Source organism: Esox lucius, chromosome 17 (assembly GCF_011004845.1).
Source record: "Esox lucius isolate fEsoLuc1 chromosome 17, fEsoLuc1.pri, whole genome shotgun sequence".
Taxonomy (NCBI): Eukaryota; Metazoa; Chordata; class Actinopteri; order Esociformes; family Esocidae; genus Esox; species Esox lucius.
The window spans coordinates 18048489-18075003 of record NC_047585.1 but is presented as its reverse complement, the minus strand read 5'-3'; the positions used below and the strand labels follow the sequence as shown (position 1 = coordinate 18075003).

The window sequence follows — 26515 nt, the reverse complement described above, 5'->3', positions numbered from 1 at the left end:
GCACTAAGGGGCCTAAAGTGTGCCAAGAAAACATCCCCCAAACCATTACACCACCACCACCACCACCAGCCTGCACAGTGGTAACAAGGCATGATGGATCCATGTTCTCATTCTGTTTATGCCAAATTCTGACTCTACCATCTGAATGTCTCAACAGAAATCGAGACTCATCAGACCAGGCAACATTCTTCCAGTCTTCAACTGTCCAATTTTGGTGAGCTCGTGCAAATTGTAGCCTCTTTTTCCTATTTGTAGGGGAGATGAGTGGTGCCCGGTGGGGTCTTCAGCTGTTGTAGCCCATCCGCCTCTAGGTTGTGCGTGTTGTGGCTTCACAAATACTTTGCTGCATACTTTGGTTGTAACAAGTGGTTATTTCAGTCAAAGTTGCTCTTCTATCAGCCTGAATCAGTCGGCCCATTCTCCTCTGACCTCTAGCATCAACAAGGCATTTTCGCCCACAGGACTGCCGCATACTGGATGTTTTTCCCTTTTCACACCATTCTTTGTAAACCCTAGAAATGGTTGTGTGTGAAAATCCCAGTAACTGAGCAGATTGTGAAATACTCAGACCGGCCCGTCTGGCACCAACAACCATGCCACGCTCAAAATTGCTTAAATCACCTTTCTTTCCCATTCTGACATTCAGTTTGGAGTTCAGGAGATTGTCTTGACCAGGACCACACCCCTAAATGCATTGAAGCAACTGCCATGTGATTGGTTGATTAGATAATTGCATTAATGAGAAATTGAACAGGTGTTCCTAATAATCCTTTAGGTGAGTGTATTTAATAAATGTCATAAATGTAAATATTTAGCTTATGGCCATTATCAGGAAAATGCAATCATATTATTTACTGTTATATGTAGCATTTTGCTTTTACGACACAGACATTGAGTTTTAAAAGGTTGATAATAGTTCAATAGGTTGTTTTGTTCTTTATCGATTATAATTCTTTCTTTGTACAAAGTTATTGTGTATCTGGGTGATGTGCCAACTAGAGGTTCAACATCATAATGTGTTCTAATAACGTGTCAGAAGGTACAGGCCTTTCTTCATAGTAATTTGTATTGACCTGCTTAATTGTACACGATATGTTTGTATTTGTCATTATACAAACGTTTATTACATAAAACTTTATGAAAGGAGAAGGGGGCCACCAAAAGGCTAGAACCAACCCTGGACCAGGCAGAGTTTGGCACAGGCCCTATTGGGACGTCTTTATTAATGTGTTGGATTTTAATAAATCCTTAAAATATTTTAATTTCAATAACAATATGCTTACAAATTGAACCTCTGACTTTGTAGAATTACCATATTGTGAGACTAGCTGAGTACAACTGCCAGCGCTGTGTAGTCCAACTGCTGTACATGAGATTTAGTATTGCTATCATGAGAGCTGTATGTTAGATTTAGTATTGTTAACATGAGAGCTGTATGTTAGATTTAGTATTTCTTACATTATAGCTGTATGTTAGATTCAGTATTGCCAACATGAGAGCTGTATATTAGATTTAGTATTGATAACATGAGAGCTGTATGTTAGATTTAGTTTTTCTTACATTATAGCTGTATGTTAGATTTAGTATTGCTAACATGAGAGCTGTATGTTAGATTTAGTATTGATAACATGAGAGCTGTATGTTAGATTTAGTTTTTCTTACATTATAGCTGTATGTTAGATTTAGTATTGCTAACATGAGAGCTGTATGTTAGATTTAGTATTGTTAACATGAGAGCTGTATGTTAGATTTAGTATTTCTTACATTATAGCTGTATGTTAGATTTAGTATTGCTAATATGAGAGCGGTGTGTTAGATTTAGTATTTCTTACATTATATCTGAATGTTTGATTTAGTATTGATAACATTAGAGCTGTATGTTAGATTTAGTATTGCTAACATGAGAGCTCTATGTTAGTTTTAGTATTGCTAACATGAGCACTGTATGTTAGATTTAGTATTGCTAACATGAGCACTGTATGTTAGATTTAGTATTGCTAAGATGAGAACTGTATGTTAGATTTAGTATTGCTAAGATGAGAACTGTATGTTAGATTTAGTATTGCTAACATGAGCACTGTGTTAGATTTAGTATTGCTAACATGAGCACTGTATGTTAGATTTAGTATTGCTAAGATGAGAACTGTATGTTAGATTTAGTATTGCTAAGATGAGAACTGTGTGTTAGATTTAGTATTGCTAAGATGAGAGCGGTGTGTTAGATTTAGTATTTCTTACATTATATCTGAATGTTTGATTTAGTATTGATAACATTAGAGCTGTATGTTAGATTTAGTATTGCTAACATGAGAGCTCTATGTTAGTTTTAGTATTGCTAACATGAGCACTGTATGTTAGATTTAGTATTGCTAACATGAGCACTGTATGTTAGATTTAGTATTGCTAAGATGAGAACTGTATGTTAGATTTAGTATTGCTAAGATGAGAACTGTATGTTAGATTTAGTATTGCTAACATGAGCACTGTGTTAGATTTAGTATTGCTAACATGAGCACTGTATGTTAGATTTAGTATTGCTAAGATGAGAACTGTATGTTAGATTTAGTATTGCTAAGATGAGAACTGTATGTTAGATTTAGTATTGCTAACATGAGCACTGTATGTTGGATTTAGTATTGCTAACATGACTGCCGGCATCCCAGACAGTTCATTTCCACTTGAGGAAATGTTTCCCAGCTGGAATCTATTTAACGTGAGTTGTAACTTTGTGGCTGACTGGTATGGGGCATTTCAATGATCTATATCGGGTTGCATTAAGTAAATTTGATTTTTGATTTCAATAAGGTCAACATGCATATTTTAGGATTGTGTGATCCTTTATTGTTATAAAGGTATATTTGCAATCCTTAAATAATACATTATAAATTTAATTTCTCCAGACCTAAATATGGAAAATTATTAAATGTACAGGTTTGTGCGTTAGCAAGAGTCTAATTTGGTCTTGTTAGTCATCTATCAAGATCAAGCTGTTCTCATTGACAGTAGGTCTCCTGAAGTGTAGACCAAGCTGTTCATATTGACATTCATGCAAAGTTGTTCAAACTACTGATCACATGCCAATTCAGTACATTGGAAAGAATGATTATTGAAAAATATCCTGCATCGGCAGTAAGAATTACATTTCAGTTTTTCTTGTAGGGTGTTGCATGTTAACCATAGACAAATGTATGATCCATTCCCTGCCAGTAGATGACACTAGATGTGTTGACAACATGACCACTTCAGTGTATCTGCCTAATCTTTCTTAAAGACAATGGATATACTATGAATATTATGTCTATGCTAATATTGTACAGCCTTATTTAATGTCTTATAATTTTGTAGGAGTGTTGCAGCTTTTGTGGCAGTAAAACAAGGAAACAGTCTTCCTTAGTGAGTATTTATTCTGTAAAGAAGTGTAGAAAGGATGATACAACAGTGCTTGATGATCCAACAATTTCATAAAAATCAGTGATCATATAACACCGTAAGTCCAGATTTCTTTTCATCTTTATTTTTCAAACCAAAATAAATTGGTAACATTCAACACAAGTGCATACACTGCTGGTAGGAGATTGCCTCCAATTTCACTTTGGATGATATAGCACCGTTCTTAGCTATTTAGCAGCTTGTCAGCTTTGTAGCATTCATGTAGTGACTATGTTTGTACGTTTATATGAACACTTTTTATATGAAAATTCAGATGACTGAAAAGATCTCATTTGGCTCTCTAGCTAGCACAAGATCTCCCTCTGTGCCCTCCAGGGAATTTGATCAAATTGACATTTATTTTACAACATTTGCCAGTAATTATATTTCATATTATTCCAGCTGAATGTTAAGCTTTTCCAAAAATACAGAAGCAGCATATTTTAATTCACAGATATACCAACACAGCAGTAACTTCGATGCACTGGCACCTTCTTTTGATCTCAACATCAAAGTTGCTGTAAAGCTACAGGTGATGGGCAGATGGATGGTATCAATGCATGGACAGACTGAATAAGGCAACGTTAGCGTGACAGGCTTCTTTTATGGTTGGGTTTGCAGATTCAGCCAGGGCAGTGTAGTGTATTGATTTTGACAAATCACAGTCAATATCATTACTCTGGGGCAGTGTGGTTTTAGCATTTCTGTCTGCTAGTGCATCATATTGTCTTCTGTGTATGTGTATATAGCTGAACTGTTGAGTGATAATCAACATTCATACAAAGCTAAATAAAACTAGAGGCTCAATTGCTTCTGGACTTACAGTGACTATAGAAAAAGAGTAAGTCAAATTTAAAAACCAAATAACGGAGAAAAGTAAAATTCAAGGCAGTGCTGAAGAACTGGCTGCTAAAAAAGAAAATATCACAAAGCCAACAATATCTCCTAGACACTTCTCATTTTGTCCGGTCAACAAAAAACCTTCTATAGTGCAGTTTCATTCATAAACATCTCCCTCCTCCTAATCAGTTTGTGTATCCCTCTCACATCTTCCTTTATTCAAGTCAGTTGCCCGGTCAGTGCACGTCTTCTTTAGCCCCGTTTACACCTCATTGTAACATGCGGCCCACGTCCTGATCTTTGCACACTCTGATTGTCTACACTTATCAAAATAAATGTGAGCACAATGAAAAGAAACCATGTGATCAGATCTTCCATTCAGCCCCGTGACATAGTCAAGACACGCATTGTGTCTGGGTATCTTTACAAGTGTAAACAGATATACACAGTGAAAGTATTCAAATCCTAATTTTCCATCAAAGCAATTGAACTTAAAGGTAATTGTCTCTTGCTACTGTTGTAGCCAGTTGGGCACACAGCAGAAAACCAACATTCTTATGACAGCTCTGCCAGGGCCTCTAACCAGGACAACTGGTTCTGTGGTATACTCACATGGCAACATAGTCAGAGAGGTGGGGGATAAGTTAATGTCAAGCTAACCGCAGTTTTTTTGCCAGGACAACTGGTTCTGTGGTATACTCACATGGCAACATAGTCAGAGAGGTGTGGGATAGGTTAATGTCAAGCTAACCACAGTTTTTTGTGTGACTTTTGTTGTTGTTGAGGGAGTTCTCTCATGAATAAAATGTTGGCATCTGTTATGTAAATTGTATGAATACTCCAGACGGTTGCCAGGGATTTAACAGACAACTCAATGTCCTTCTCCCTAACCCTGCTGACTTACGAGAATAAAGAATTCTGGCAAAACACCTTGCATACAGGACATCTGGTCACAATGCAGACACAGTGGACGGATACAGGACATGTTCACACCGTGTGCAGGCACAATCTGAATGTGGACAAGATCAGGACACCTGTTAGCGCCAGGCATAAACAGGGCTTCCATCGTATCCAGCTTACCGCCCATTTCCCATACGACCACAAAGAAGCATGATGAAAGGCTTGAACATCACAGGACTCAAAGGTGACAAGTTCCTTCTTCAGAGGATGGCAGGAGGTGATGTGTAAGAGGAGGCGGGAAGAGGGGGGTTATTCACAGTTACAGTCCAACGGTCCAGCTACAATCACTTCGGCTGTCATAATGAACACACCAGACCATGGCCATCTGTAAAGCAGGCCAGACAGCCAGTCCTTTCCCCCGGTTGGTTTGGGGCACTGTCACACTTCAAGAAGCTCTATCCTCACGTGATCTCTGAAAACACACGACACATTTGTAAAAAATAAAAAAAAAAATCTGATTAAATTACATTTTCCATGGATGAATTATAGATGGCATGTATTTTTAGAATGAGCACCGTTAACAGATACATGAAATCAGATACTAACCTCTAACAGCCAACTCACAGAAGACAATTGTCATGATTTATTCACATATATTAGCATGCTCTCTTAATCTATAATTCAATGGCCTAGACTTCAACTCTTCTAAAAATAGCTTCTTAAAACACAGACCTTTGATTGTCTGAGTAAGCCACTACCCACATTCCCTCCCCGGTTTGATCGGTTTCTTCTTCAGACATCACACAGTAACAATTTCAAGCACAGAACTGAAAGGTTCTTTAACCTAATTTTCACAGTTTATAAAGCAATAAATTAAGCATATCAAATATCAAAGCAATATATAGCTCCTGTAAAAATCTACTGAATTTGATTATATTTGGAGACACGATAAGGTTGGTTTGACACTTCAGGTGACAAGTACAGAGCTTCTGTAAAATTGTCCATCTTTCGTTATTTTGAATGACAGGTTAACACGTTTTGGCTTAGCTAGCTATTGTGTTGTTGAAAATGCACCAGGAAACAGTACCAGCTTTCACTGCTTCCTCATGATCTTTGGAGAACATTATTTGAGAAGATGCTGGAAGCGGGAGAGGAACAGGAGACAGAGAAATACAGCGGTGCCGAGGAAGAGAGCTCATTGTGACAGCAACTGGCTGCTATTCTGAACTTGGCGTGGTGAGGTTTCTGGCACAACAACTTAAGGAGGCATCACCTGAGATGGTGCCATACCTTCCCTATAAAAGATATTCAGCAGACTACATCACTATCATCTACTGTCCTCTAATCATCTCTTTCCACTCAAGCCAAGCCCTCTTCAGGTTCAGAGGACATCTCAATTGGTTGACCTGTTAGTATATACTGCTTATTTGTTGCTTTTGAAGCGCTTTGAGATTATATCAAACGTGTTTTAGAAATACAATTCATTATTATTAAGTTAGAAAAATTATCTTCAGGATCATTGGATCTCAGTCTCAGTGAGTTCGGTAAATAAATTATTCATAAAACATGAATTACATGAAACTATGAGGTAATCAAAGAAATAGTTATTAGACAAGCATAACTGATAGAACTCACCGAACCTCTGCCTGCTGGTCCCCAAAGGCCTGGCTGCTGACTGGCTGCTGGTCCTTCTCCCTGTCAGCCCTGGGACCCCGTACTCCTTCAGTGTTCTCTGTCCCCACAGCTTCCTGTGTCTCTCCAGCCTCTTCTGGTCCTTTTGCACTCACCAACATTCTCTGTGTGTCTGAGGTCCACCAGAATCCCTGCTTTCCTAAACTCAGCCTGTCAGGTCCATTTTTAAGCTCTCTGTTTATTTTCTGCTCCACCAGTTTCCTATGAACCTCCTGGGGGTGAATCAGCGCGTCTGTGTCAGGGTCTCTGTGAATCTCTTGTGGGTGGATCAGCGCGTCTGTGTCAGGGTCTCTGTGAATCTCTTGGGGGTGGATCAGCACATCTGTGTCAGAGTCTCTGTGAATCTCTTGGGGGTGAATCAGCGCGTCTGTGTCAGGGTCTCTGTGAATCTCTTGGGGGTGGATCAGCACATCTGTGTCAGGGTCTCTGTGAATCTCTTGGGGGTGGATCAGCGCGTCTGTGTCAGGGTCTCTGTGAATCTCTTGGGGGTGGATCAGCACATCTGTGTCAGGGTCTCTGTGAATCTCTTGGGGGTGGATCAGCACGTCTGTGTCAGGGTCTCTGTGAATCTCTTGGGGGTGGATCAGCACATCTGTGTCAGGGTCTCTGTGAACGTCTTTGGGGAGGATTAGCGCCTCCGTGTCAAGGTCTTTTCCTTCCTCTCCCTCTGCTGGTAGGCAGTGGTAGCCCTCCAGCCATTTCAGCTGGCCGTTCTTGTGAAAGTAGCGACTGTCGCTGAACCAACGGACCACCTCTGGCTTGGGCAGGCCAGTTATGACACTTAATTCCTCATACTGCTGACTGCTGGGCCAATGTGTGCTGGTGAAGGCCTGCCTCAGAAGGTACACCTGTTGGGAGCTTTTCTTTCCACAGGTGGCCGAGAAGGGTGGGTGGGATGGGTCTGAGATGTGTATATCAGAGGGGAGCTCTGGATGGAAGGCATCTGAACCAGAATTGGTTTTTGGATCGCTCACCATGAGCCTCCGCAGGTTAATCTTGATGGGGTCCACTTTTAGCTCAGGGCAGGTCAGGTCGTCCCCAAAATTGTCTCCTTCCTTGATAAGCTGCCGTAGGACTGACATCGATTTCACAGGAAACTCCTTAGTGCATTTGCCGTCCTCTTTGATGGCGGTGCTGATACTGCTGCTACAGCTGCTTTTGGTAATGACACTGGTGCTTGTGTTCTCCTTTTGGGATTTGCTGGCATGGGTCAGGTTGTTGTTGTCGCTATGGTTATTGCTAGCGCTAGAGTAGCCGCTGCTAATACTGCCATTGTTGGACTTGTGGATATTGTTGTTGTTACGGTCATTACCGCTTTTTCTACAAGGGTACTCGTCCTGGTTATCCGTCTTGCCGTTGCTCCGACTGTTAAGGGCAGTAACGTTTGATGTGCTGGTGTTACTCATGATTACCTTCCTTTTGTTGCTGCCGACACTGCTGAAGCCTTCCGAGAGAGACGGCATGGTCGTATTTAGGCTGCTTTGACTGTTCGGTTTGTCATGGCTGTCAGTGCTACAATCGTCATTATTGCCACTGTTGGAGGGGCAACAGAGCATGCTGTCGCTGGAACTGATGTTGCTGATGGGTTTGCCAGAGCCGCTGTCCCTGCCGTTACTACTAATGGACGAGTAACTGCTAATGCTGCTGCTACTGCAACTGCTACTGCTACTGCTGCTTCTGCTGCTAGTGCTAACGACGCAACTGCTGTTTCCCGCCAAGCCCAACCTGAGAGTGGTGCCCTTGTCAGACTCCACGCTGGTCGCCGTAGTGGGGATAGTGTTCCTGGCCACTACCTGGGCTGTTCTGCTGACTATCGTCTGATATTTCGGAGGGGTCATGGCCGCGGCAGCATAAGAGACCCTAGTGGTGACTGGGTGACCGGCGGTTGACATGCTGGTTGAAGTGGCTATGACTCCAGTGTGTCTGCTGACTACAGTGCCGTGGGGCAACCTGGCCGTCTGGCTGCTGGCGCCAGCTGGAGCAGGCTGGCCGTGGACAGTGTGGTGGGTCACGACGTGATTGGTGTGCCGTTGTTTTGGGGGCTGTTTTGGGGGGACTGCTCCCTGAAAGACGGTGTTGAACATCTTCCTCCTGGCCTCTTCTATCTCCTCAGGGGACCAGCTGATCCCCTGTTTCAGTCTCTGGGCAGTGAACCACAGTTTGATCTGCTCCTCTGGCCAATCAGAGACCACGGTCAGGTAGCAGAGCTCAGCTTTGGTCGGGTACGGGAACTTGCCAAAGGAGGTCTTGAGGAAGCTGCTGGTGTCCATGGCAGCATCATAGGTGGGGATGCTGCTCAGGGGAATCATCACCTTTGGGAGGTTTTTGCTGGAATTGGTGGATGAGGAGGAGTAGAGGGGAGGGCTGTGCTGGTGAATGGCTTGGTTGGGCACTGTTGATGTCGTCATCACATGAGTGACAGGGTTTCTCAATGTAGCTGGGCCACCAGTCCCACTGAGAGACCCATTGTGTATCTCAGGCACATTCGTCGATGCTGCAGGGTCGGTCCGCTCCGTAGCCTTCCCCGGGGCTATCTGACGCACCTCAACCGTGTGGGAGACAACAATCTTCTTGTGCTCCCCCTTGGCCTTCATCATCCTCACTATGGGTGTTTTAGTGAGGGATATTGCAGGATCACTGAAGTCCTCCCCATTTGTGGTGAACAGGCTCTGCTCCACAGTGGTCGTTCCGTCTCTCCTCCTGACGTGCAGGGACGCAGTGACAGAGCCCCCTGACACCCCGGGGTGGGCTTTAGCATTGTGCAGGGCAAGGGCCTCAAACCTGACCACTGACACACCACAATTCAGGCAGTAGAAGCTCGGCTGTGCCCTAAAGTCCATGTGGCAGTTGTGCAGGTGGTCCAAAAAGTAGTTCAGATCCTTGGACTCAAAGCGGCAAGGTTGACAGCTGTATACGTCGGCTTTCTGCCATCTGTCACCCACTTCAGGTCTGGTGAAATCGTGGGAGAAATGGCATCCATCTTCTCCAGATATGCTGAGGATGCTGTCCTCTGGAATTGTGGGTAAGAGCTCAGGGAGGCAGCCAAGTATGATCTCCTCTCGCATGTGTTTGCTTTTGGATGGGATCATGCAGGGCACTGTTGACTTCCTCTTGCTGGCCATTGTATTGTAGCTGAGCGAAGATGATGGTTGAATGACTGGTTGTCCGGTATGGTAACAGAGGGTGGGTGGTTTGTGGAGAGGGCTGATAGAGTTTAAGTGTCATGGGCCAGCCGCGATGACATCACAGTGTTGCTTGGTGTTTGTTCGAAACTATTGGAACTCCGCCCACAGATCGGGGTGTTTTTAGCAGCTCACTGGAAACCTATGGAATAGAAAATAAGAAATAAGGTAAGTATAAGAATACAAACAGATAATTGGTTTCATCTAGTTCCTTACAGATTGTCGAATACATATAAAAATGTTTAGCCTATTTTTACATGTGGGTCCTTCCATACCAATCCGCAAATGTCTAACAAAGGGATCATTCTGATTCTTTTAATTTGCTCCCTTTTTTCTTCTGTTTGGTTCTTAAAATGCAAACTGTTTCCGTTGAAAGACATAATGAATACACCCCAGCATAATGATGCTGATCACATAACTCAAAGGCATGAGTTATTAAATAAATTACAGAGTCTATAGAAAATATTTGTCACTCAACATTTATCATGACCTATGGTGGCTGTGCCATTCTGGCACAAACACACTCATCCATAAATACTCCGTAGGAAAACCCCCTTTAAATAGTAACAATTGTTGTACCAATCTGGGAAGTTTCAATAAACTTGCAGGTTTACCAAAATCATGGTTGAAGGACTTCCGGAATCGGGAGGGAATAAGAAGGAAATCTGGAATCCTCCAACCAGGATTTCTGAAAAATCAGTGATTTTTCTGAATATTTTGCAACCTGTAAAGTGCAAACTGTAACCAAGTTTTTCACAATTGCTTTAAATGTAATATTTGCACTCAGAAACAAACACACACATGCACTTACATTCCTTAAAAGATACATTTGGGGATTTTTGGACATTGAGCCAAAAGGGCCCCCCTAAAATTTGTGTCATCAAAACCAATCACTTTCAAATATGAAATGTAATGGCTAACAGGTATGATAGTGATTCTACACATTCTGCACATTTAATTAATGGAATGGAATATCATGAGTCATAGCCAAACTTGAAAAGTTGCTCTTTGTGTTATTGCACCATTAAATTCTTCCAAAGGCGATTTTTAGGTCCACTTCTAATGGTCTGTGTTTCATGCAGCCTTATACCACCTCAGCATTTTGATGAATGTGTAATATCTATAAGACAAGGTGAGGTTTAACAACATATTCATCTATATTTAATTAGAATTTTCTTCATTGAGTGAATTCATGCAAATATTTTGACACATCACCTTGTCCTGACAAGATATACACAGTGATCAAAACGCAGAGCTGAGAAAAGCCTAAATTAAAACACAGACCTTATATGAAGCAAATCTAATATCCCTTATGAGATAAATTAATGGAATAATGCAAAAAGAAGCGCTTTTAGATATTTTTCTGGGGGATAATGACCCGTTGACTATTCCTCACTATTACAGTCAGACTATCATAGGTTTTAAGAAAAAAGTCCTAGACTGCATCAAAGCCTTTTCAAGCAGAGTTCAATGTTTCATCTTATTGTTTTTACAGTCCTGTAGCTAACGGTCTTGTAATGAATGTTACTGCGGGCAGTCTGCCATCTGTAACATCCTTCTGAGAGCAACAATATAGAATTTGAAGGTGAGGACAACTCTGCCCTCTCAGTGAACCTGCCCACCCTCCCCACACGTACTCTCTCTTTCTGTGAATGTGTTGATGTGTGACGTGGTATTGCTCAGTCTAGTTCTCACAGAGATGTCATGGTGCTTTAGCAGATAGCTGAGACATCATCATCGTCAGTCAATCTTCCAGCGCCCCTCACATTTACAAAGAGTTTCAATATAGCCCACTGTTCAGAATGCAGAATGAGCAGACTATTACATTCTTCACTAAACTCTTATCTAGCTGGTTCTCAATCTCTTGAACATTGCCATACCCCAGAAAACCTTTATATCCTCAGCCAATGAAACTGAATGGAGCCACGTGTATGAATGCACCATAGCCTGCTGGTTGGTAAATAAAAGATGAACCTGTTCCAGAATTAAATATCCCAAATGACTGCCCACAGTACATGCTGATCCCAGACGGGCTGTGACGTCCTTTTTGTAACTGCCTCTTTTTATTTCTAATGACGGCTCCCTTCTGACTAAAAACAAAACACCAAAAAAAACTAGGTCACCAGCATCTTATGCAGTAATCCCGGTTCGCTGCATCCAGACGTGGGCATGTGCTGTATGTTTAGCCGGAGGAGAGGTCATGATACTTTCCGACGGTACATAGTTAACCCCTGATGTGTACAGCAGCTTTAGTGAGTGCATTCCAATTGAGATGCAGGCTACAGCTTTGATGCAAGGGAGTCTGGTCTGCTCATTTTCATCTATTAAAATGTAATGCTCTGGTTTTAGTATAGTTCGCACAGAGGACAGGCTGCTGATTTACTAGTTAGTTACCAGTTACACAGTAAGTAATGTACAACTATAAACCATTACTTTCTCATCTTACTCTAAGTGATCATTTTCTTAAGCTTTGTCTCCTGGCATTTCAGAACTTCACAGTCACTGTTCATGTTAAAACACCAATGCATAAATGAGACGATATATGCATAATCTATTGCATAAAGTTCATCCCACAAAACAAAATTAAATTTGATACTTTCCAGACATTGACACATAATCACATACATTCAAGGTACTGAATGAAAAGTGAAAATACATATTTTCCAGTTGTTGAAAATATGTACTCTCTGGATATGTTGAAGTAACACAACTTTCAGACCAGGTGATACAATTTAATTTTTAAATGTTGCTATACATTCTCGATAGAGTAAATATTATATTACAGTAATATTTGTTAAAGCCTCTCAATAGGAAAGATGAAACAACTGATGTTTATATTATGGTTTACAGCTGTTAAATTAACAATTTCAAAAGTGTTAAAGCTGACAGCAATGATATTCAAAGTAAATCAACATACAGGATAAGCCAACTGTCCACTTACACTACAATAAACATTCTTAGTAACGGTTTCTTATTCTTGCTACGACTGTGATATGATGTTTATCTGCTTTATTTAATTGCTAGATGACCAAAATGTAAACACTTGCAAAGCATGATGGGAATTATTCAAATGAGCACTGCCCCCAAACAATATTTGGTTGGTTGGTGCAGACCAGATCCGCAACTGATCAGACACCTTCTGTAGGTTATGTTTCACAAGTTTAGTAACAAAGAGCACAGAAAACTACAGCACATACGCTACCGTACAGGACAATACTAGTTTTATTCAGCACAGCACAGTACAGGAGTGAACAGGACATTAAGGTATAATACCTTAGAGTCTTTCCCAGGCATGACACTTATGCCGGAGACCTACTAGTGCCCATAACCATTTAGACCCTACACAGGCCTGATTTCATTTACAAATGTAGCTTGTCCCTGCCCAAACCCATGCACTGCATGTCTCTGTGAGTATCCATAGCAACCCCTATGTTGGCTGTTCTGCTCTGGCGAGACATAGTGCAGTTAGCTGTAAGGTAGCTTTGCTAAAAACTAGGATTCCTTAAAAATCAAATCCAGGAAAATCTGATTGGCTAATAGAAAATTGTCAAGACCTCCAAGTGAGGCCTGACAATGACAAGAGCCAGACTAGCTGTGAACTAGATACTTCTCATCACTAAAGTCTGACAAAACTCAAGGGACAATTATTATCGGTGAAATAATATTTCCTGTCGACTGACAATGTTCTCAGTTGAAGCACTTCTGACTGTGGGCCTGCTGAACACAGTGTGTGGCACAGCACCAGAAAATGGCTTAAAAATCTTAGCGAACAATTTAGTGATCTCCAAGCACTACCTGTACCCTAGCTATTGATTAAAAACCAGCCCTAACACAAAGTAATATGGACATGGGTTGGGTAGGAGAGGACAGTACAGTAAATCTACTCTATAGTAATATACAAGACATGGTTGGAATGCACAATTCAGAAGAGCCGTTATACAAATTATTGGGCCAAAAAAAAAAAAGACAGCCAGTAAAGACAGAAGCAAATAAGATGTCCAAAAGACATCAGAGAATACTTTAAATCAGTCTTCATCAAAATAATACAAACGCAATGCTATTTAGAAGATATTATCTAATGGAAAATGAATAAATAAATGCATTCTGAACACTAACAGGTCAAGGTTATTTGATGTAACCTTTTTGGATATGATCCAGTCCCCTGTGCTAGGAAATAGCGCAATGACAGACAACCGTTGCCCTAGTATCCATCCTCCACTTCCCTCATGACAACAGGCCCAAAGTTTAGCAAGGGTACATAAAGAAGCAGGGTGGATATCAAAAGAATGGGGTGCATTATCTAGCATTATCATTATCTAGCATTATCATTATCTAGCGAGAGAGAGAGAGAGAGAGAGAGAGACGTGTGATCAGACACAAGACAAGGGACAAGCAGAAAGGGAGCCGGTTGAATGGCGTCCTCTGAAAAGACAGGCCTCCTGTTTCAGCGTTAAAGTAGACGCCTCAGACAAGCCCGGTGTCCCAGCGTGTCGTAGGTCCCACCACTGGCACTGGATCTATGGCTGAGATGAAAAGACTTTCATTTCCGTTGACTTGGGAATTACTGATCTGAACTGAGGCAAAGTGACAGAGCTCTCAGAACACCCCCGCTCACTCGTCATGAGCAAAGTCCTTGTGTTACCTTGTGTCCTCAACTCAGCCGGCATGATTTCATTTCAAGAAACAACTATTTAATGTTTGACTTTTCACAATATAACACTAAGAAGAAAGAAAAAAAAAAGTAATATATGAAGGAACTTGTGCATACAGCAAAACGGCATACATTCAATAAAAATCGCCCACAGGCACTCGTAGATTGTGGGGTCACCTACAGTTGACATTTACAGAGATTGGTATTTGTAATGCCATGTTGCTGGTCACATGACTAGAGCGAGAGGACAGAGAAGGAAAGGCATAGGGAGAGCAGACCCAGACAGACAGCTGGGGTGAGAGGAGGTCATAAGTGGCGATGACGACAGAGAAAGCAATAAAGTGATTTAATATTCCACCACACGTACACATCATAAACACATCCATGGCCCCTTCTTCCCTGTTCTCTTACACACCGTTCTACACCAAAGCATTCTCTCTCTTTGAACTCAACTACCAATAAACAGCCTGTGATGCTGCAGTCACAAAGGGGCTGAGGAGAAATCTTGGGTGTTTTAGGACAACATTTGTTTTCTATATATTAACATGTCAGTGATCTACAGCTGTCTTCAAAGGCTGACAGCGTCAGCCTTCTTCTCTGGTTTGAAAATGAACTGAAACAATGTCTGGCATAAGTGGGTGTGGGACAGAGGGAACAACTCCTGACAGAGACATCTAAAGGATAGGAAAAACCTGTTCCAAAGGGTAATCTTCTGCCAAATGTCCATTAAATAGATTCAAGTCATGTGAGTGGATCAGCTGAACACCCAAATAGAAGTCAGAAACAGATAGCGAACTCTCCCTCGAACAGGGAAGAGGTTAGGAACAATGGTGCCTCATTTATAAGAGAAACGTGATCCAGCGCTCATTCAGAAGACTGACCGTCGACTTGCCATTGTTCCATTTCCTGCATGTCTGGATGTCTTCTGTGTCTGGTGTGCTCTCTGCGTTCAGTAATGTCTGTTTGACTGAAGGGCTTGGACTGAGTGGGCACAAAATAATTACGTTCATATGCATTTTCTGTTTGTATCCATAATATACAAATCTTAATTACAGAGTTGTAAGCTCCACTGACATGTTTTGTAATAACATACCTTTGTCCAAGGATGTGACTGATTACCTTATGTTAATACCGGGAATCTGTCTTCAAGATGTGCCTGTTTGCATGCCCGTACGTTCCGTCTGTGTTTTCAGGGTGGAGATGTGTGTGTGTGTGTGTCTGTGTGTATGTGCGTACTGGCATATGTGTAAGTGTGTGTGAACGTGTGAATGTCGGCTGAGACGCAGGTGTTGTCATCCGTCAAGTCATCGCCCACCTTACCTCCATGGCTGCAGTCCGGTCCACTGGGAGACCAGTTGGCGATCCCACTCATGTGTTAACATTGCCATGGCAACCCCTCTCTTGTCCTTGCCCACCACACCACACACAGAGGAGTCACTCGTCTACACCCACCACGCATCCAGACACACACACACACACACGCGCGCACACACACACACACGCCTCAACCTTATATGCCAGGCAAACAAAAATGTTATTTCTTTTAAAAAGGCAAATCTTGGCTTAGCTGTTGCAAGTCATTGGGGTGGGGTCAGTGCTGAAGCCTACCTTCCACAATGACAGAACATATATTTCTGCTCCACTGCACAGTCCAGACCACTGACTAAGTGTTTGTGACAGTCGTCAGGTAAGAGATATGAAGGCTGGATAAATTGCAATGGACATCCTGTCAGTGTTGTCCAGTTAGAACGGCAGAGAATGTCTGAGTTGTTGTAGCTTAGTATAATGTATAGAGTAAACTGTCCTTTTGCCGAAGGACCTCTTTTTCAAAAGCTGTTTTGTGTCACCCGTCACAATCTTATATTCTTCATCAATGCCTTCCTTTATGGCCTGGCTGAATAATAAGAGAAAAGAATCCTTAGTCATGGGAGCATATTTCTGTTTTTTTTATTAAAAACTCTCATTCAATTCTGTATCTGGGACTCCAGGCGATTGAGTAGGCAAATTTAATTAAAAGAATGGAAGAAAGATGGCAGTGTATGGCGAACTGTACTGTCCAACCTAAAATGGCTGACATCACAGCCTCTTGTAACTGCCAGGGTTTGGTAAATGCCAGCTCCTGCTGACCAAACCTTTCTTGCATGGGTCAGAGAGAATGGCAGGGGCTTTCTCTCTCCTCTCCAGCCACCAGTTGTTTTTCTTCCACAAGTGCAGAGAAGTTTCTTTTGGTTGGACCTGAGCAAACATGCTGTCTCAGGGAGGCTTTGACTGCTTTGTGCCTTGATACTTCTGAGACAAAAGCGATACCATACAATGAAATGGAGAGAATAAGTAACCCACACAGAGTTGTATAGACTTCCAGACTAACAGAACAGAGCTCTCTAAGTATATGCTTATGGGACAGTGTGTGTGTGAGGAAGGGAAAGCACACTGTTATCATGAATATGGTTGTTTGTACAGAACTGCTGGGAAATAGATCTGGTTGGCATTAGATAGCTGATTTTCCTCTGAACTTGAGGAATGTTATACACTTGATGTCAGCTAAAACTGCAAATCATGACCATATGACCTCCTTGAGTGCTCTGGCAACGGCCACACAGCACAGTTAAACCTAGTCCGCAGACATGAAAATATTATCGGACCGGTGTCCATAGACCTCAGAACATCCATTCCTGAAAACAGTATGTTCATACAGCAAGTAAGGAGTGGCATCGAAAGATGTTTTTTGTAGAGCGGGGTGGGCACTCTCGGCCCATTACGCTGCATCTGTGTATACAACCATTCTTTGTTATGGCCATAACCAAAACTGTGAGCCGTCCCTAATTGCAGGGAGTCAGGATAAAAGGCAATAATATGCCCAGCCTCATTAGAACAGTTCAGAGAAGGGAGATGGAAGAAGGTTCCCAGGGATCCACAAAGGGAACTGACATTCCCCCAATGCAACCCTTTACACAGACACTCTCTGGACTAGGATGAACCTAGCTGAGCTGTTGAAGCTAGCTTGTTTGTATTCGTCATTAATTAAATATGTCTGCCAAGCATAGGAGCATGAGAATAAGGCTCTGAGTGTGCTTTTGTCCTACATGATGCGCCAATACATTTCAGCAGGCACTAATAATGAAATGAGTTGTCTTCAAATTCAGTCTAGTTTAATAACTTTGTGTTATAATTCATATAACCCTGGTGTTATGACATACTCTTTTTATTCAAAAGGGCCTGAATTAATTAAAGGGTTGAATATTTAAAGTTTCCAAATTAATATTTTGTGCTCCTCACCTAAGAGTTAGGATAGCATTGTATGCTCCTATATGAAAGTGTATGGTCAGACAAGCATATAGAGCAATGAATTAGGTAACGTAACTGGTCATAAGCACTGGGCTTCCTCCTGATTGCCTGCTATGTCACTGACCTGATGGACAACTAACGAAAAAACCAAAACATATTTATTATAGGGTCACTTGATTCACTTAAAACATTTTTCCAATTTTGTCTGTTCCTGAGAATGGCTATATGTTCTGACAGCTTAACACACAAAAAAATATATATGACAGCTCCTAAAAGGTTGCTGATTGTTGAGCTCTAACCATCAATGCATGTCCGTAACAGAAGAAGACAATGCTATCAATGGTGCAATGAATAACCAATCATGTGTTCAATGAAACGTTACTGAAGAATTAAAACGACGGCTTAATGTCGCCATAAAATTAATAGATAAAAAGGAAGACATTTTGCGAGAAGAAAAAAACAGTTGGACGTCTGGTTCGTCCAAATTAGGCTACCAGACACAGTATTCCAATAAGATTATGTAGCCTATTTCTTACATGAAAAGTAAGTTGAACTTAACAGTAATATTCCGACGCACTCAAAAAGCAGGGGGAAATATTCAACGTTGTGCAATAAATTAATCAGAAACGTCACATTGTAGCGTGCGAGAGGGAAAGTGGAACGTTGAGTAGGCTACATTCTTGAAACTGTAACAAACTGACAAGTTAACCCGTTCACTCCAGAAGCCAAACATTGGCACGGTGCTTGGGCTAGTTGCAACTATCTTGATCTCATTCTGTAGAATGAAAACATATTCTTAAAAATCCTAACTCGTCACCCCCCACCTACTGTCGCCATTTTATATATTGGCGACTTCATAAACTGCCTAGACAAGGCTACACCAGATAAAATAAAATAGCCAGAATTGGAGTAAACAATCTGAGATTAGATTACAACTGAAATATTACGAGCTATTTCACAGTAGCCTGAAATGAAAAGTGGCTTTACCTTGATAGTTGGTCCGGGGTAAATTGAATCCGACATTAATATAGAAATTAATAAAGATTAGCTCCGTTCGTTGCGCTTTGAGTGGAGGAGGTGGGTTCTCTCCTCAGCTGAACCCGGTGAACTGGCGTGAACCCGTCCGTCAGTGACCACGGCAAGGTAGGCTACATCACCTCTCGCACACAGTATGGACAGAAAACAACTATGGTCGGCAGCAGGACGAGACAGCTAAAAATTACACGGAGTGTATTTCCTATGAACACGTGATTCAAAGCGTCACCCAAAATCCTAAACCCTTTCATCTACATTTTGGAGAGGGGCGGGGGTCGGACGGTGAATGTATACGAGGGAGATGCGCTCTCTACGAAGCGAAAGTGTTGGACACTAACCACGGTCGGTCACAATTTTGAACAGTAATAATCTATTAAAGATTTATTTTAGCTTTTGCCAAATATTTGCCTTTGACTTCCTGTCATATGGGAAAGGGTATCTGGCCAAATAAAAACAACATGTAGTCTAAAATTAGGTTTGTCCTTTTTACTAATTTAACCTATGTAAATGTTTCTTTCCAGCTATATAGGGACTTTGGAGTAACGCGAATGCCAACAGGGTCAATTCAGGCTAAATCGAGTAGCGCGCGTAAAACTGGATTTCAGGCTATAGAACCTCCTTCGTCTGTTGAAATGTAGCCTACAGGGCTACTCTTAGGCTTTCCCGTATAAACTGCAAATCATGACAATGACCTCGTTGAGTGCTATTGGGGCAAATTATGGGGACTTTTAATCAATCATTTGAATTGCCAGGTGAATTCTTATTTTGGATGCCTATCACGTACAGTTTCATCTTTTTAATTTTCAGCCATAGTACACATAGACAACTTGATAACGGGATGAATGATTAACTAGTCTCCAATATAAATATTAGTAAGTTTAATTTCCTGATACGTCAGACAGGCTAAGATTGTGTTTAGTTTTATCTTGACGTTATTCAGACGGGCCTACTATAGGTCTTCGTCGTGTGAGAATGTACAGGAGCCTACAGTAGGCCCAGTGCTGGCATTTAGGGTTGTGTTTTCAGAGTTGATAGCGATAGGTTTTGTTTGCTTCCAAATTCAAACTGCTGGCCAATGAGCGAGCGATTTTAACAGAGTGACAGCTCTAATACACAGGCTTGTGTACACGAATCTGGTCCCACAACTTACGAGTAGCCAATGCGGTATACGGATGGGCCGGAACTGAGTCAAACGCAAAATACAAATGTTCATGATTCGTACCACGGGAACGTATTGAGTTAAGTGGTTATGTTTTTTTGTCTCTTTTAAATACTAACATTATGGCTCTATCGCAATGTTTAGAAGATTCACCTGTCAGATGGCCGTTAACAAGACAGGGAAATAATTTGAATGTACAGGAGTTGTATAACGAAAGGCACAGACTAGCGTTGGAGGAACTTATTTCAGGTGGAGTTGATTCCTTTGTGGAATTTCTTAGAAAAGAGAGAATTCCGAACTTTCTCTCGGATGACGAGATCAGATGCATTCGCGGATCTGCGGTTGTCCCACGCTGTGTGTCCCTTCACGGGGAGGACTTGTTTTGTGAGCAGACGGTAAGCAACTCCATGGACTGCTCCTCAGTTACTTACTTCCCAGAGGTCTCGGACGTGGAACCACCGCTGTTGGAAATCGGTTGGCCCGCCTTTACAGCGAGCTCTTACAGAGGAGTCACTCGTGCGGTCGCTCACTTCCAACCCAGCTATGGAGAATGCATCTATAGTTGTAAGGAAGCTGCGAGAAGAATGATAAAAAGTGCCAAGGAGGTAGGCTAATCCATTTATCTAAAACCATTGTCACCAATAAGGCTACACTGTTTAATACGTAGTGTTGTGTGTAATTGCAGATGTTACAGAACCGTGCATGTAGTGTTTTCATATGTAAATGTTGACCTACTAGCTTCTAGCAAAATCGGCAATTGGCTCCTGGCTCTGGGAGTGACTGTTTACTCCAGCATGACCATTCAAAGCATCCATCCGTCTGAATTTACCGTTTGTTTGATTCTAATCGTCTATACTAAGCTTTGACTCTTCCTTGATAATTCACAAATGGGTTATTGAAAAATATAACAATAGCACTAGGTTGCTACTTGTTAATAGAGGTTAGACAAGAGTTAGTCACATGTTCATCACATTTCTAGACATGTTGGGAGCTGTCAGTATAAGCTGTTTCTTTTCCATGCTTCCTTTAGACTACATGTCTGTTTGAGACGCACATAAAAGCCATAGCCCAGTTTCTGCGTGGAGATTTTATGGTGTATCTCCTGTATGTCAATGTAGTTGTATAGTGTTTAGACCGCTTTCTGTTTAGTTCCCTAGTTTGAATGTCCAATCATGTCTTGGAGGCAGAGCTGTCCTGAAGGCCCAAATTAATGATAGGTTGACTTATTGGAGAGGGTAGAGCTTGAACTTATGCCTATGCCCCAACTCTGAAGTCATGACATTTTTTATTTAAATTTTTTCAGGATTAAAGGTTAGGGTAAGAGTTTAGTTTAAGGTTGGGGTTCAGGGTACCCTGGGGATGAAACCTGAAGTATTTTGGCCCTACCTCTGGTCTAGAAGCTAGGGTACTACTTCAATGAATGTGTCTTAACATGCTTTTGACATTTAGTGATGTTGGTTTGATCTTTTATTAATGCTTAGCCTTGGGGTGTCATCTGCTTCAGTCTGCAGGTGCACTGTTACTAGGTTTAAAACTCAAGGCTGGAAGTCTGGATAAGTTCCAGTTTTGTATTTGCAGTGAATATAAATTGTCTCTGCTTCCGGCATTAGCCCCAATGTCAATATGAGAATAACAATTTTGACATTTCTCAAGATATTCCTTGGTCTAGAATATGCGGTTTTATCAAGGGAACTTCACATCAATGTAAATAATTTCAAGTCTGCTTCTGAAGAAAATGAGGTCAGACATAAGCAGGAAGTATAAGTGCTCCATAATGACCCAGATTGTCCCTGCCGTAGGACCTCATTTGTTTGCTGACCAAGCATTATGGATGATTGCCATAGCAACGTATCACTGTTGACTGCGAGGATACTCCTCCAAGTTCACCTGACGGGGAGAGTTTGGCCAATGGAGGGGGCGCCGCGTTCCCTTAATGTCTGATTAAACGCCTGGTTTGTAGGTACAAGCACGTATAAGGACCCATTGGGAGTTACTCTGCCACAAACATAGGTGGGCAGAAGGAGCAGCCTCTGAAATGATTAACTGGGCATGTTTAAATACACTTTTGACTTACATGTGATTGATGTGTCAAGGTGATTGCCATAGTGACGGACTCTCTGACTGACCTGGACATCTTCAAGGATCTTCAGGAGGCATGCACGCAGCGCAAAGTTCCAGTCTACATCCTGCTGGACCAATCGTCCGTTCAGGCATTCCTCAAAATGTGCAGCAGCATCAATGTGCGCTTAGACGAGCTTCAGGTATATGGTTTTGTTGACACTGTCTTTGTGTTGTTCTGTCTCCGATAAGCAACAGGATAACACAATTCTGTTCTCATTTCAGTGAAATGGCGATTTATTGTAAACAGATTTTGTATTCATTATCAATGGAAACTCGTTTTTTTACTATTGATTCAGCAGCATCGTCGTGCTGTATAAAATGGGCAGTGACTGGCTTGTATTTTACACTGCTTTTTTTCATTCATCCATTAAAGCAAATGCGAGTGCGCACCATAACTGGTGGTACGTACTTCATGCGATCCGGGGCCAAGATCACAGGGAAGGTTCATGAACGATTCATGTTGATTGATGGGAACAGAGTGGCTACAGGGTCCTACAGGTAACGACCTCCTGCTCTCCCTACCACTATACTACTTTGCTTAGAGGAAAGAAAATATCGGAGCTCTAAGTGATTAAACATTACTCTGTTTGTTTCACTTGTTGTATGAACCAAGGTAATGTAGGTGACTTAAAGGGGCAATACGTAACATTTTTACTGTACTACTAGCATAATAACTAGCAAAAATGACCAGTAGAGATCTGTAATGTTTGAAGTTAATGTGACTGACAATCCCCATTTAATCTTTCTTGCCTGTCCGTATATCAGTTTGCATTGACTTGTAATCTCCTTATACTCTCTTTAGACTCTCAAAGTACTACAGCTCTGGAAAAAAATTAAGAGACCACTGCACCTTTTTCTTTCCTTTCCAAAAAGGTTGAAAAGGAAACTTTTGAGTGAGGATCAGAAGCGTTGAATTTGCAGTGGTCTCTTAATTTAAACCTTCTGTTCCTCACTCAAAACCTTCCTTTTTGACTTTTTTGGAAAGTAAAGAAAAAGGCTCAGTGGTCTCTTAATTTCTTCCGGAGCTGTATACTTCCCACTTTAAATCAACCCGGACTAGCCAATACCACATCGTTCTCATTTGTTGAGGGAAGACAACAATTTGTGTTGTTTAGAGGCAGGATTCTACACAATGCCCCTTTAACCGTTCTGATTTGACTAAAATGGAGTACACAGGGTAAATAATTTCCCTCTCATGCTTAGATTCAATTGGACTGACGGGAAACTAAACAGCAGCAACCTGATCGAGCTGTCTGGCCAGATCACTGAGAACTTTGATGAGGAGTTTCGAATCCTGTACGCCCAGTCCGTGCCTGTAATCACCAGGGGTCCAGCCAGTGCCCGGAGCAGCGGCATCTACGACCACTTGCTCATCAAACGCTCCACCAACTCGCCTCATCAGCCAGTTGGAGAGAGGTCTGTAGCTGACCCCGTCTCTCTGGACGTACTGGGGAAACTGGCGTGTCTGTCGAGCACGCCCAGCCGCACCACCGCCATGACGGTGCTTCGCCCTGGAGAAGGGACCCGAGAGAAGGGCCGCGAGAGCAGGCCGGTGTCAGACTCCTCAACCATAGGGGACGACTGGATGGAGCAGCAGAACGTACAGGAGATTCTGGCTGGTGGTGCTGATCCAAGCCTGCCCACGTATGACCCCGTCATTGTGACATCAGCAGCGGATGTCCTGGTCACTCCCTCAGTCCCTCCCCTCTGTCACGTCTCCACGCAGACCAGCTGTTCCTCGGAGGACAGCGGAAGCCGGACGGACGGGACACTCGATGCGAAGCCCCCTTCCCCCAGCAAAGCTACTGCTGCTCCCGTTAACGCCACCCGAACCGGCAGCCTCCCGAGTGAAGCTGCCACCTCCCTCCGGCATCGGGGGGCGGACCGTCGCCCCGCAGTCCGTCAGGGTAGCACGGCCCCCGATATGAATGTGAGGGAGTGCTTCCGCCAGTTGACCAAGGAGCGCCAGTTCCACTACACCAGCATCCGCTCCAAGCTGGAAAACATGGTTAGCATGCTGTCACACCGCCGCGAGCTGGTGGATATCACCAATGTGACTCTGGGGCCGGGCCTACACCGAGTGACTAAGGCCCAGAAAGAGTGGGGGCAGGGGCTGAACCCTGTCCAGCCGATGGACGGCGTGGGCACTTGGCCTAGGGCTAGATGTCTACACTAAGAACTTACTGGGCTACAAGGTGGAACTTACCGGGCTACGAGGTGGAGGGTGTTATGGGAAGAGCTTGTGGGTTGTAGGTAGGAATGCACTACACAAAAAATGGTGGCGGCAACGTAGTAGAGAATTAGTCTTCCTTGGTTTTAACGTGTTTCATTTTGCAGACCCTTTCATCCAAAGCGTCATGTATACATTGTTTTGATGTAGGGGTGGTCCTGGGAATCAGCTTCCCTGGCGTTGCCAGTGCCATGCTCTACCTACTGAGCTGCAAAGGGCCACCCATACAGACAAAGACAACTTCAGGATTTGTGACGTAGCCTTCTTCCTCTTGCCTGTCTGTCTTTTGTCTTTCTAACCCCTGTTTGTACCTCCTACTTGAAACTGACATGAAAAGGTACGAAAAGGGCCATGGAGATACTCTACTTTATCGTGACAATTTAGGCCAAGAGAATGAATGTTTTTAAGCTTGGACGGTGTGAAATTAGGCTGTACAATTTGGAGGAGAAATACTGTAAGTTGAATCCTTAAATAAATACTTTATGGGCATTTTAAGGAATACATTTTTTCTGCTGTAACGGAATGGGTTTTGCTGAATTGACTCAATATTAGTGCAAAGAAAGCTGTTATGTTTCATGATATCAAGTGATAATGTAAAAAAGAAATAAAGAGAATTTCTATCACACTTAAAATATAGTGATTTGTACCTATTCCTTTTCTCATTACATTACACTGTGCTATACTCATAATAAGTAGTTGGAACCAGCGATCATCTGTCATGAATCCCAGCACTTATTTCATCCCCTTGTGAAGTTGCTGGTCATTGCGTTATGGGAAGTTATTGCTATGAATATAAACAAGTGTCCATTAAATATCTTCAAATCATTGCTTATGAATGAATGCATTAAGGGCAAAGCTCTGAAAGTTTTCGGTCTGGTGTGTAGATTACCATGTATTACATCATATGTAAGGCCTTGTACTATATAGCTGTTAGTCCAGAGCGACATCTGGATTTGGCCCGAACATGTTTTCACTCATCTGAGCACAAAGGTCCTGAGATGATCAAGCCAGGAAAAATAATGCCCTCATAAAAGTCTTACTCTGAGTTCTGTAGTTAAGTAATATTTAACAAAGTCAGGAACAACACATTGACAGGCAGTGTGGGAGTATCAATCACTGTATTTATTACTTTAATGTATTTGTAGATAATAGATTAGGCCGTTCCGAGATACTAGCGGTAACTACTGCGTAACTGTAGCTAACAAGACCACTTAAGTCCTGGCTAGAACTAGAATTACCGTAACGTCGTTTTACGGCGGTAATAACAAGGAAAAACACATGAACAGAAACAAAAAGTCGGCAGGTTCAATTCAGTAAAATAAAGCAGGAATTTAACCAGGTTGATTTCATACTTTAATAAATCAGAACTGACTGTTTTCGTTTTTATGCAAATGAAACCTCCTCAGGGAATCACTGTGAATGTGCTGGTTGTTTTGTGAGACCGTGTGTTTGTTATGAAACAAGTGTCAAGGGTTTCGCTATTTGTCTATTTGGTTTCCACACATTTGTAAATGGTGTGTGAAAATCCTGCAACACAACATTATTAAGATAAAAACAATTTAGCGTGTAGCTGGAAACGATTTTCTTAATTGCAAATGCAATGTATTTTCAAACCATAAAAAGCTGCTATAAAAATATTTTACTTTAGTACTTTAAGATATTAGATTTTCAGCATTTTGACACGAAGGTGAGTCTATGAAGATACTTGCAAGATCCAAACGGCTGTTTGTAAGTGTACATGGTGGAACATGTTAGCGTGCAGGCTTTATTTGATAACTACTTTTGGCCCCGCTACCCCATAAAACGGGTAGGCAACCCTGGCCCAGGAGTGTTGATTTATGCCAATCTCTCAATTTGTTAATGAGCTCAGGTGGTCTGGTGTGGTGCCTAATCCTGCAGAGATCCAGGGACAGTGAGGGATCCTACTCTGTGAGGGATGTGCATTCGATTACAGTGGAATACACGTTGACAGGAAAGATATGAAAACCAGT

At 42.1% G+C, this 26515-nt stretch overlaps 2 protein-coding genes across 6 annotated transcripts; one reads left to right on the top strand and one right to left on the bottom strand.

The window, feature by feature from the left end:
* Positions 1 to 4167: 4167 nt before the first annotated feature.
* On the bottom strand, positions 4168 to 19166 carry si:ch211-232b12.5 (zinc fingers and homeoboxes protein 3). 5 transcript variants are annotated; one of them, XM_029113842.2, is made up of 5 exons: positions 18967 to 19166; positions 15576 to 15675; positions 10658 to 10731; positions 6805 to 10185; positions 4168 to 5641 (listed from the first exon to the last, which is right to left on the bottom strand). In XM_029113842.2, the coding sequence occupies exons 4-5, from the start codon at positions 9981 to 9983 to the stop codon at positions 5608 to 5610; spliced, it is 3213 nt and encodes a 1070-aa protein (XP_028969675.2). In that variant the 5' UTR covers positions 9984 to 10185; positions 10658 to 10731; positions 15576 to 15675; positions 18967 to 19166; the 3' UTR covers positions 4168 to 5607. The 5 variants fall into 5 exon arrangements, with proteins under 5 accessions (XP_028969675.2, XP_028969674.2, XP_028969673.2 ...); XM_029113841.2 differs by lacking the exon at positions 15576 to 15675; XM_029113840.2 differs by lacking the exons at positions 10658 to 10731; positions 15576 to 15675.
* On the top strand, positions 19162 to 25160 carry fam83d (family with sequence similarity 83 member D). Its single transcript, XM_010881906.4, has 4 exons — positions 19162 to 20778; positions 22267 to 22434; positions 22668 to 22792; positions 23498 to 25160. The coding sequence occupies exons 1-4, from the start codon at positions 20296 to 20298 to the stop codon at positions 24468 to 24470; spliced, it is 1749 nt and encodes a 582-aa protein (XP_010880208.2). The 5' UTR covers positions 19162 to 20295; the 3' UTR covers positions 24471 to 25160.
* Positions 25161 to 26515: the final 1355 nt, after the last annotated feature.